The sequence below is a fragment of the Symsagittifera roscoffensis genome, chromosome 5 (genome assembly GCF_963678635.1).
Source record: "Symsagittifera roscoffensis chromosome 5, txSymRosc1.1, whole genome shotgun sequence".
NCBI classification, from domain to species: Eukaryota; Metazoa; Xenacoelomorpha; order Acoela; family Convolutidae; genus Symsagittifera; species Symsagittifera roscoffensis.
Window position 1 is genome coordinate 56641149 of NC_087066.1, and position 12488 is coordinate 56653636.

The 12488-nt window shown below is 37.5% G+C and overlaps 1 protein-coding gene across 1 annotated transcript in view; it reads right to left on the reverse strand.

Moving 5' to 3' along the window:
• Positions 1–3244: 3244 nt before the first annotated feature.
• LOC134846806 (uncharacterized) overlaps positions 3245–12488 on the reverse strand; it is a 34783-nt gene continuing 25539 nt past the window's right edge. Inside the window, exons 4-10 of the mRNA XM_063864198.1 lie at positions 10395–10578; positions 9812–9907; positions 9166–9372; positions 7475–7667; positions 6630–6901; positions 6229–6391; positions 3245–3555 (exon numbers count right to left, since the gene is read on the reverse strand). Coding sequence (XP_063720268.1) covers positions 3354–3555; positions 6229–6391; positions 6630–6901; positions 7475–7667; positions 9166–9372; positions 9812–9907; positions 10395–10578 — 1317 coding nt within the window. The 3' untranslated portion in view covers positions 3245–3353. The remainder of the gene's footprint in view (positions 3556–6228; positions 6392–6629; positions 6902–7474; positions 7668–9165; positions 9373–9811; positions 9908–10394; positions 10579–12488) is intronic.

Genomic DNA, 12488 nt, shown 5'->3' on the forward strand with positions numbered 1-12488 from the left:
ATCAGGTTTGAAGTTGAACTTAGCATCTGTGTCTCAAATAAGGTTAGTTTAATTGTAAGAAAAAATTTTGGTTATCAAAAATTTTTAATCTGATTTGATTTTAGTATGAAATTAGAAAAAGCTCAACTTTATGATTTCCTGGAGGTTTTAAATACTTCTCTCTCTCTGGTAGCTGTTCATAAAATTTCATATCTTTCTACCGCAAAACACGCTATTATTTTTGTTAAACGAGCAATTTCTTATTTTTAAGTGTTGTTTTAGTAAATTAAGTAGAAATAAAGCTTTAAAAATTTAGTGATTTCTAGCTCAAAAAAGTTTACGGTGTCTGCATCTTTAAAAGTTTGTTCTCGTTGACACTTATTCTAATGCTTGAATGCCACTGAAATATATTTTCGCGTTGACATTAAAGAGCAAATTAATAAGGATTCAAGCTTGGGTGACTTGAAAGCTAGCAAGCGTTGTGTCAACTCACGAATTCCTTTTCTCACTCGCAAATAAAAACTCTCATTTGGTGATACTTTCCCGTGCAAACATAGCATTGGCATTTAAAAAGTATCTGTTGAACACGTTTCATTGGTGGCTAGTGTTTAGAGATTGTCAAGCAGCCATGGCGCAGATAAGATTATAATAATCTTAGTCTCCAGGTCAGGGGTTCAATTCCAGCACAAGTCGAACAGTTTTTCTCTAATTTTCACATTTTTCTTTTACTTAAATTCTAGTGTGTTTATCTAGTGTGCAGCTAAATGACTTTATGTGATTTTTCGTTTTTTACACGGGACTGTCAAAAACAAGGTTGTTCTTCTTGCCAAAAAAAGGCTCACCACAAAATTTTCTTATATGTAAATTGTATGCCTAAACTTTTCCATAAAAACATTTTAGAATTCGTTTGGTTCCGTTGTTTTCTAGGTTATTTTCAATAAATTTAATTTTTTTATTGAGAGCACCTTGGTTGTCAAAAATACGGTTTTTTAACGTTGTCATAATATTGTCATAATGGTGAAATTTGGCGTATGAAAAAATCAACAACTGTGAAAAGATTTGTCCTTCACCTCAAAAGTTTCATTTAAGTTAATTGTATGACTAGATTTTCAGGGGCGGATTTGGGGTGGGGTGGACGCTGCCCCTTCTCAGGAATTCGGCCCCCTGTCGACCCAAAGGGTTTCCCCATTGTGCTGTTTTGAGATATCCTTTTTTGCCTGACAGAACCTAAAATTTTTCTAAAGGCGCCTTTGGCGCCAAAATATACTAATTTTGAAGGGAGAGCGCGCGCCAAAAAAAAAAAACGTGCTTTTTTAACTCCAAAAAGTGCCCAAATTTTGCCATGTGCATTGAGAGAGCTTGGAAAATTAATTTGGTCGATCTAAAAAAAAATTGACAAAATTTTGGAATTTTTTTTTTTTTGAAAATTCACCGCCCCCTCGAGAAAATTCTAGACCCGAACCCCTGTAGACTGTGCTTGCAAACGTATTTAGGCAACTTTCAATGAGTTGAGTTTTTTTTGTTCATTGAATGCACATGCCTTGTCGAAAATATGAGTTTTGTAAGTTTCGGCAAAACTGCCCACCGTAAAATTTTAATTTAGGTTAACTGTTTGACCTGACTTTCAGGGGCGGATTTGGGGTGGGGTGGACGCTCCCCCCTTTTCAGGGATTCGACCCGCTGTCGACCCAAAGGGTTCCCCCTTTGTACTATTTCGAGATATCCTTTTTCAGGACCATAAAAATTTTCTAAAGCGCCTTTGGCGCCAAAATATGCTAATTTTGAGAGGAGAGCGCGCACCGAAAAAACGTGCTTTTTTAAAGCGCCTAAAAACCAAAAAGTGCCTAAAAACGCCTTTTTTGGCCTTTTTCCAAAATTTTCCAGGTGCTTTGCGAGAGCTCGGAAAATCATTGATCGATCTAAAGAAAATTGACTAAATTTTTGAAATAGTTTTTGAAAATTCGCCGCCCCCATCGAGAAAATTCTAGATCCGCACCCCTGTAGGCTATGTGTGCAAACGTATTTAGGCAACTTTCAATCAATTGAACTTGATTTTTTGTTGATTGAGAACACGTGCCTTGTCGAAAAATGAGTTTTGTAAGTTTCGGGGAAAATCCTTGTCACAAATTTTTCTCTAATGTTAATCGTATAATAAGCGTTTCTCCATAGAATAAAAGCTCACAAAATGAGGGAAAAAACTTTATTGGCTCTTTTCCAGTCCCTTTTTTATATTCAAGTTTTGAAAAGCTTTTCTAACGTTGTCATAATGGTGTCATAATGAAATTTGGCGTGGTGAACAAATCGACAGCTGTGAACAGATTTGTCCTTCACACCTTACAGCGTAACTTCACGCATTTAGCCGTAACAACACTTAAAACATTCATGAAACTCGGTATTTTGAAAAGGGGGAGCTGGAAAAGAGCCACTTTATTTTGGCAAACGTCATTGAAATAATTTTCGGAAATTGCATGATGATCATAACGTTTCTGTCTAGAGCGTAGTCCCTTTTTCTCAGCTTCAGTGTTGCACATCATAGCCTTAAGTTCCGAGGATTGTTTTGTGTGCAGACAGCGTTTTCTTAGTAACAATAAAATCAGTAGAAAAGATGAACCATACGTTTTTTCCACTGAGTTTTCCAAATTAAAAGCTTTCTAGTCAATCAAAAAATAATAAGTTTTTTGTAAGGAAAAATATTCAATAAATTTCTTTAAAATGAAAAATTATGCCAATTATGCTTATCATGCCACCTTTAAGCATTTTTTTTTCTTATGAAACTAAATGGAATTGTATGATGAGCATTTTTCCATAGAATGGAATTTAATGTCAAGCATTTCTTGCGAACCCGAGAAGATAAATAGGTCATATATGTTAACGAATCATTTTTGTTCAAAAATTCTCAAACAGCAAATTTATGGAGCACTTAACTATCGACAAAAAGAGTTTTGACAGAAAAAATACTTCAAAAATTTAGCTTTTTACTTTATAGTTAAGCTCTGAAATATTTTTACCTTTCTCTGAGATATGAAACAAATCATCAAAAACCAGTGAAATAGAAGGAATCCTTAAGTGACTTGGATCGATCAGTTGACGTTCTGCGAACCCGGGAGAGGACATTTTTCTGCTCAGCCTTAAAAATAGCCATTAGCTCTCATATTGTATTGAAGCAGACTGATATATTTTTATGCTGCTCTTACCTTCTCTCGAAACTGACAATGGTGCAGACATTCTGCTCAATAATTATATTTTAAAAATGAGATCATGGAGCTAACCATACAGCAAGAAGTGTTGTTTTTTTGGCTGTTCGACGGAGTCCGGTCTGATCATAACTCATTATTTTAGGTTGATCTTTTGATTTATTTGAGCTCAAAGTTATTTTATAGCTGCACAAGGAGTCTTGTTGTCAGTCCGACACATATGGCCAGGAATACTGCACATACAGATCCGTAAGTTAGAGGTCTTCCAAAAATACACAGTTCTGCTTTGGATGCGTTTATGAGGGTGAATACAGAGGCACGGGTAGGTAGAGGGTAGATATGCTTGGGCAAATTACCCAACTGGGAGTTGACTCGGAGCACACTAAAAGGGAAGCAAATTGCGCATATCTGATGATTTCAATCGGTTCAATTTTTATTTTTTGTTTAAAAGTATCAGTAAACGCCATCATTCGAATGGCGCATTTAACAGGAAAGATAGCGTGATTTTCGATGGCAAAAACAATGGTAAATAAGGAAAAACTGAGCTTTTGGATATGAAATGCACAATATCAGCCCACTATTTGATGATGATTGCTAGCTCATGCTTAATTTTTGCAGTTTTTGAAGAAAAAGCCGATTATTGATGCTTGGGGGGTTGGTTTTTGCAGTCAATTTTTGACCATTTGCCTGAGCGTTTTTGACGGAAGTTTTTTGTACCATTTGAGAAATATTGTTTTTCGGAGTTCAAACGTATCAAAACCTTAACCTGTGATTAAACTTCGTAATGTTGGGGGGTTTGAAAATTGGTAAATTGGCTAATTTGGGATCGTTAGCGTTCAATATTTGTCAAAATTACCGTCAAGTTTCTGGAAAAAAAAAATTTTAATTGGCCTTAGAGTGCAGTCGGAACATTCAGGGTTTCGCCCTGATATACGAGTTGACTTTCGCTCTTTTTTAACTGGACTAACACTGCCAGCTAAAAGAACAGCCAATCAAAGATTGGAAAAGTAGTAATTAACGCAAATAAACTAAAATCTTTGTTGAAAAATCTGAACTTTCGAATTTCAAAGATACTATAGATGCCTTTTAAAACTTTTGAATTTTTAGAACGATTTATGATTGACGCTTTTTTGAAAACATTAACCCAACTTGAGAAAACTGGACCAACAGGTAAAATTTTTATTCCGCTGGAAATCTAAAAATTCAATCCCACTTTTGAAACTAGAAATCGTTCACGTTTTTTCGCGACATTTCCACCTTCGTTTTTGGAGAGTGCTATTTACGTCAATTTCAGCAGATGCATTTCAATTGAACTCAAAAAGTGCATATATACCTAAGTGCACTCATAAATGCATCAGTATGTATGAATGTACACCTGTAGTTATTAGAGACTTTTATGCACATTTTCAGACTTTTTCCGGGAAAAAACAACAAAACAAATCATAAAAGCTATTCAAGAGTCTTCACTTAGTTCTTTACTTTCAAAAACAATGTATTGTGGTGGTACATTGTTCTCTTAAGAAATCAACCAAAACCTCTATAATAACTTCCTAGTGGTTACGGATTTACTGTAGAAATGAAGGAATCATAGAGATCAAAAAGCTAATCATAGAGATCAAAATATCAGAACAGTTTGTAGCATCTTTCAATGGAAACAACAATAAAGCGTTGAAAAACGGAGCTTGTAGTAATGAAAAATTATTTCATCTCGCATGCTTGGTTATACAACACGTTTGATATTTAGTATTTCATTATTTGTAAGATTGGTTAGTCAAAGTTCTATTTTAAATTGTTACTCTGCTTTAACAAATCAGTTGAGAAGTTTCCGAAACAAGTAAATCAAGCAGTTTTTCGTAACATTTTGGGAATTCGGAAAACTTGAAATTTGGTTTATTTATAGTTCGAAGCGCAATTTTGTAGCCAAAAAAGGTAATCAAGGCCACCGATAGTGCCAATGTTTTGAGATTTTTATATAATAAATGAAAGGTGAAAACCATCATCTAGTGCAAAAGCTTCATACAGGTAGCAATAATTAAAAAGATTAGTTTTTTTTCGTTTTGGCGAAATTTTCATTTGAAATGTTAAACCACTTAAATCATTTCAGACAACTTCAAATCATTATTTGTCTGAAAAATAACATTTCGCTGGTTACCAAAATAGGCCTAAGAACTGCGCCGTGTCATTTGGTGTACGTGTTTTTTTCCGTGGAAATTAGTCTGAAAAACGGAAAGTTTTTGACCAGTGTTTCTCGACACTGAGACAACGTTTTGACTTTTTCTAGATCTTTTTCCCGTCCACCCATCTCCCCCACCTCACACGAGCATCAGTTTTGCAGTGTAACGAGTGGTTTTGCAAGGTTAATTACGAAGACCAAAAATAGTTTTCATGGCCTAATTAGTACGCATGTCAATTTTCATAACAATCAGACGTGAACGAAACTTTTTTCTAGTAAATTTTGCAGGTGGGAGGGGGCAAGGAAAAAAGCCCTTTTTTGAAGTGCGAATCATAATCAATAGGGTTTAAATATTATGCCACACTTGATTCCTTAAGAGCGCGCTTTCAGGTTATGAAACACTATTCGATCGTACTGTCTTATAGTCAGACTAGGTGTTCTTGATTGAGAATTTTGTTTCATCGTCGCTTCGTCAGGAATCAAAGTTCAGTTTTTGGGTTTTGCGGTGAGAAGTTGTTGATTGCATCAGCACAGGTAGTCAAAATCGGAAGAAACAAAACCAACAAATCCATAGTTCTAACCACCAGTGGCCTGTTTTTTCAAAAATTTGTCTGCGGCGCAGAAAATATTGTCGAATTGGGGTCTTTATAGTAATTTAGGAGAGCTCAGCACACGAGCGTCAGTTTTCTAGACTAACGAGTGGTTTTGCTGGGTTAATAAAATGTTTTTCATGGCCTATTTGGTACAGTACGCATGTCAATTTTCATAACAATCAGACAGTGTGAACAAATTTAGGTCGGCAGGGGGTCGAATCCTGCCAACCCCCCCCCCCATCCTAAATCCGCCCATGAGTAGGGTAGTCAGATTAATAAACAAACTCACTTCTGAACTAGGACAGGTAAGTAGCCCATGATTAACGCCTGTCTAGCAATTACATCCAGCTCAGCGCCATCAGTGACGTAGCGCAACAGGAACAAGACTGAATTCAAGCAGCCAGAGAGAAGGTTCAGACCCAGCCATGTCTCGAAACTAGTTGAAGTGTACACTAAAAAATGTTATTCAGTTCGTGCGCTCGCGACAAAAACAGCAACAATTTTAAAAAATTTTTTACCTTTTTCTTTTTTTTAGTGAAAGCTCCGGTACATAGTGTATTCATAAATGCATCAGTTTCAGTTTTTAAATTGATTTCTTGGGTTTATGAAACCTTTTCTTGCGTTTCTGTATGTATCAAGGGCGTCAAAGTTAGTCGTTTATTCTGAAATTGCGAAATGTTTCAAACTTGCCTAGTCGTTCACGCAACTGAGTGTACATCAGCAGAAGCTGTTCATTTGTGAGTATCTCAATTTCATCACAAGTCTGACAAACCCCTCCCCCGCCCTCTCTCAGTGCTCCTCCCCCGCCCCCACCACCCCCTCTGTCAGGGGTGGGACTGTGTCTGGAGTGCAGCTGCCCCACCTCTTCTCTGTCTCTCAAATAGGAACTCCTGTTTGTCACATTGATTGCATTGTGATTGTGAATATCTCTGATGCCAGTTGAGTATTCGTTCCTCTGTGGTCTGGTTGATATCAAATACGCAAACAAAGTTAGAAACATTCGAAAGAGCAAGCATTAATTAAAATTAAGACCATTTGTCCACGATGGAAAAGACCAAATTCGGCTGTTCATCTTTTACAGAGATCCATGATATTGTGCCTCTTGTCAAGAACAAAATGAATTTTTTGTTGTTTTTTAGCTGAGATTCGTTCCTTCATCCCGCAGGCAACGAGCTCGGATCAATCAAAACTCTAAAAAGACTGCAATAAAATCCTTGTATTCATTTTCAAATGAAGTCGAAAGATTTACATTTTCAAAAGAATTGTCATGAGAGGTCACCAATAATTTGCATTCAACCCTGTTGTTAACCAAACTTTTTAAGCTTAATAAAAACACTATTCAGTATCATTAATTTCATTTTTGTTCTTCGAATGATTCGCAAGTTTTAAGATCAATGACTCACAAGTCTTAATGGATCTAGCTACATCGCATCAAATCTTATTCGGAGTTTTATTTTTGGTGATGTTGATGCATTCAACATTAAGGAGAAAATTTCAAAAGTGTAGTGCTTTCAGCAAATTTCCTTGACTTTCACCTGATTCGCTGTTGCTGATGCAGCTGTTTTTGTTGTTGGTGAATGAAGAAGTTGTACTCGCAAATGACAGCGTCTTCATCTAGGTCTCTGAACATGAGTTTGATAGTGTCTGAGAGGTAGTTGCACCAGGCACCCAGCAGAACTAACAGAAGGTTACTCCAGGTAATAGACAGAACTGATGTTATGGTCCGAACTGAACAATAAACAGAGTGTTTCATTTTTGTAGACGAAATATTAGACAGAACATAAAAATTTTGTTTCTCTTGTTTAAGTTTATTTGCGTAATTTTGTGTAAGGTTAAGTGGGCTCTTCATTAAACTACTTTCATTCAAAAAAAGTGTTTGATATTCAATATCAATATATATTATTTGTTTCTAACATATGAGACAAAAATAAAGAAAAAAAATCGGATTCGACAAGCAAAGTGACCATAAATAACTCTCTCCAATAACAAACGTCAAAAAGGCGAAAAAATTAGCTTGAGTTTGAATTTAGAACAAAACAAGACTGCTCAAATCAGGGCGAAGCCCTGGTTGTTTGCTCCGACTGCCTTTTAAGGTCTATGGAGCAGTAAAAAAATGAAAAACTTAAATTTCAAAAAATAAAACAATTTTTTTTTCAAAATTGAGATTTTTGTTAAAAAGAAACATCCCCATACGCCATATTAAATACGAATGAATAGATTTTGCTGCTATTAACAAACAATTTTGGCATATAAGATTCCTTTCGAATGATATGAAAACATTCCGTCATAAATGGCTAGTTAAAAAGTCGAAAATTGTGTGAAGAAAAAAAACCACTCCGAGCACAAATATTCCGTTACTTTTGTTACAAAAGTCGGAACAATAATGTGCCTCATTTTAATCATTTTATTGTGGAACAATTTTTAAGACCGAAATCTCTCTAATAGCAAAAATGTATCCCGCGTTATTTATCTCAAATTGCCATAACTTTACGAAAATAGATCACCGGTGAAATACAATTTTTTAGTTTGAGCTCAAGACAACAATACCTTTCGTTTGATGTAAAATTTTTTTGTCAAAAATGGCTTGCTAAAAAGTTGAAACTTGTCTGTTGAAAAAAAGACCACCCAAGCACAAATATTCCGTCACTTTCTTTGAATGTGGGAACAATAAGACTGCTCGTTTATCACGGCAAAGCCCTGAATGTTCGGACTGCACTTTAAGACCGATTGAAAATTGACAACATCATCGAAAAAAGGACAAAACGTTTTTTTTCTTCATTTTATACCCATTCACGCTAAGCTATTGTAAACTATAAAGGGTATATTTTTTGTCTTCTGTTGAAATAATGCACCGAAGGAGTTTCATCAATTCAATTTGGAACGCATTAGTCCGGCGCTTACGCGTAATAAAAGAACGCAATATATCGCGCGTTAATTGTACCAAATTGGCCAAATTAGCAATTTTCAAACCTCTGTAACTTCACAAAACATGAACATGGGCAAATAAATCTTTCAAAATAGCAATATCTTTCAGATGGTTTAAAAATTTCGTCAAAATTGGTAAATAAGAAGTCCAAAATTGACTGAATCAAAAAAACCACACCAGGCATAAATATTCCGCATTTTCTTCAAAAGTCGGAACAATAAAACTGAGAAGTTCGCGGAGGAATAAAAAGATGTTGTAGATCGGACGAAACTTTTGTTGTACAAAAAGTTTCGTCCTCACATGTGAGTAATGTCGGCTCTGCGTAGGAGGCCACGTGTACATTAGAATAAAGCTTCAAGAAGTTAGTCCTCAAGTCTATGAAGATGTCGAGTGTAGTGGAGGCGAAACCTAACAGAATTGCCACAAACGGCAGAGGGGTCAACATCTTCACGTGTTTCAACAGAGTCCGCACCATCAAGTCGTCGTTGATAAGTTTTCTCAACTCATCTTAAAACAGAAAGAAAAATAATCATTGGGACAATTTATTCTCGAGGGTAAGATTTAATGTACGAGATGCTCAGCTACTTCCGAAGAACAGCTGTTAATCGTTGTTTCTCTGATTAAGATGCACATGCATTTTTTTTTAGGCAACGAGCACGGATAATCGGTTCATTAATTTCGATTCATTAAAAAAAAAGACAAATTTTTGTTACGCAGCATCAACTTCTAAATTTTGTAAAAATATATGAGCAGACAATTGTAAATGAGTTTGATCGAATGGCTGCCATATTCGATTTAAAGGGCAAGACTAAAGTTTTTCTTACTTGGAGCTACTAAAGTAGGAGCTTCTTTGAGCTTAAATTCTTCAGTTTTTTATTCTCAAAATTCATAAAAGCTGCGACTGAAAAACAATAAATTGATGAAAGTCAATGTCAGCTCTGCTCACTTCTGAATACGATGCAGAGGGAAGCCTTCCAGAGAAACTTGAACTGATTGATGAGAATTTCTTTCAGTTTTTCCCACACGTTCACGTCTGATTGCTCTGAAATCTCAAGTTGTTCACTAAGTTCAGTTCGCCATCTGAATGTGTTTCCGATAGTAATTACATTTCAAATTCATTTGGTTTACCGAGAACAAGTATCACATTTTATTCGTGAGAACAAACGATGACCCTTGCAAGGGTAAAAGTACCGCGAGTCTTGGGTTTCGATTTTTCCTCTCCTGGTGCTGTCTTAAGTGCTGCATACTCGCAGTAGCCATTATGACTTGCATTATGATCTCAGAAATGTCTTGGCAAGATCATGCTACTTATCAAAATCTTGTCAAGATCGTCGATACTTAAATCAAAATATTATTAGCATATGATTCGTAACGGATCTGAAACAGATTTAGAACTGACAGTGATAACGCCGTGAAAAATGACTCTGGAAACCAACAAAAATTGTCTCAAAAAATTACGAATTTTTTATTCGACAAGCACTTCGATCACATGAAATCGATGCATATTATCAGCAACTTATTTCGCTCACTCTGCTCTTCTCTGATTTCGATGGTGATGAAGACGGCACAGAGGAAGAAGTATCCGATTGTGACTACTATGAGGAAGAGGTAGATCACATCTGCCACTATGTTCGTCTTCTGCGGCTGTCCACTCAGTCCCACTATCTTCTCAATGAACCACAGCAGCCACGATGCCCCCTTCCGCTCATTAGTCTGCAGTCAAAAACAATTGAGAAAAGAAGAAAGAAGGAAAGAAAAGAAAGAAGGCGAACGGAAGAAATTAGAGATAAAATTATGACTTGTATCAAACATTTGAGATAAAAAATATAGAACAAAAATCGGCTTGGACCAGCAAAGCCATAAATATGCCTAACCAGCCCCCACCCCCCACTCCCCAGCTTGAGAACTTTCGAGAATAAAATCGAAACTGTTGACATCTTGTCAACCTTTTTGCAGGTATCTGCCAAATTGATCTTCTGAGCTTTCTCAAAACATCATAAATTTTGACCCAATTTGACCCAAAATAGTATAAATTTTTACACTTTTTTGGTCGGTCGGACAAAAAAGCATGTCGTAAAGTAGCTCTAAGGGCTATTTTGTTTTTCGGTTCTTCGATCATAAGAAGCTTTTCGCTCACTCGGCCCATGAAAAAAGCTCCCTATGCTCGCTAATCTCCAAACGAAAATAATTGAATCCAAATTCGTAAATTAATAAGAGATATTTATCGGTAAATAACTCAAGCAATAGATAAATTTCGGTATTTTTCTATTGATCAGGACATCATACAACATTTTTAGCATCTGTTCGTTTTTGGTACAAATCGGCGCAAGCTAGCCACAAGAACCGGTCGGTAATGTCCTTGAGACAAATTGCTCTTTTTGGCGGTCACCCTTAATCAAGGCTGAACCGAATTAGAACCAAAAAACAGTAAAAAACGGTCAAATGGGGCTATAGCCCCTCGGGTCCACATGTTTTAAGGTCTGCATATGGGGGGACTCGAACCCGGTTGACCGGCGTGAGAGACTTGTCTCTAGGCCGCTCGGCCAACTGTGCTTGTTTTATATGCATCTATACTTGTTTTATTCTACACTCTTGTTTTGCATTGCAACATCCTCCCCCCCTGAAGAAGGAAGAACCGGAGCGAGCTTAACGGTCGGCCGCGTGACTTCACGGGTTGCGGTCCTGACAAGGGCGGATCGGGCGCAACCGTCCTGTCCGTAGTTTAGCTTGACGATTCGGGCGAGAGGGTAGTACCCACGCGGACTATCGGGCTCAATCACCCACACGAGATCGCCTGTTTTAAGAGTGAAGTCAGAATGAGTGTGCCACTTGACACGCTTATTCAGCGAGGGAACATATTCTCGAAGCCAACGAGACCAAATCGCGTTAGCATATGACTGCGCTCGCACGTACCTTTTCTTGTGATCGAAGTGCTCCCCGGGTATAAGCGAAGGAAAGCTTGTGGCATGTTGTCCAAGCAAAAAATGGTTTGGGGTTAACGCTTCTAACTCACGTGAATCGGTACTAACGGGAGTGATTGGCCTCGAATTCAAAGCCTGTTCAACTAAACAGAGTGTTGTTCCTAACACCTCTTCAGTGACTCGCCTACTGCCTAGGATATCGTACAGCACGCGCTTCACGCTTCGGACGAGGCGTTCCCAGGAGCCGCCATGATGGGGTGCGCCTGGCGCGTTAAATTTCCAAGTAACACCTTTGTGTGCAAAAATGGTCGGAGCCACGCCATTCCAGCTCTTGATGCAGGCAAGTAATTCCTTTTCCGCACCAACGAAGTTCGTGCCATTATCCGACCAGATTGTGCTTGGCGTACCACGGCGCGCAACGAACCGTTCAATGCCCATGACACACGAACTGGTGTCCAGAGACGGTACAATCTCAAGGTGTACAGCCCTGGTGGTGAGGCAAGTAAAAAGAAATCCCCATCTTTTTTCCGTGCTTCTGCGAACCGGAACGTAAAGCGGTCCAAAGTAATCCACACCCGTATGATTGAAGGGTGGTTGCTTGTATCCGAGACGTTCGACCGGTAAATCGGACATAATTGGCTGGATGGTGCTTGCTTTGCGTTTACGGCATGTCACACATTGATTTTCGACAGACCGAAGTAG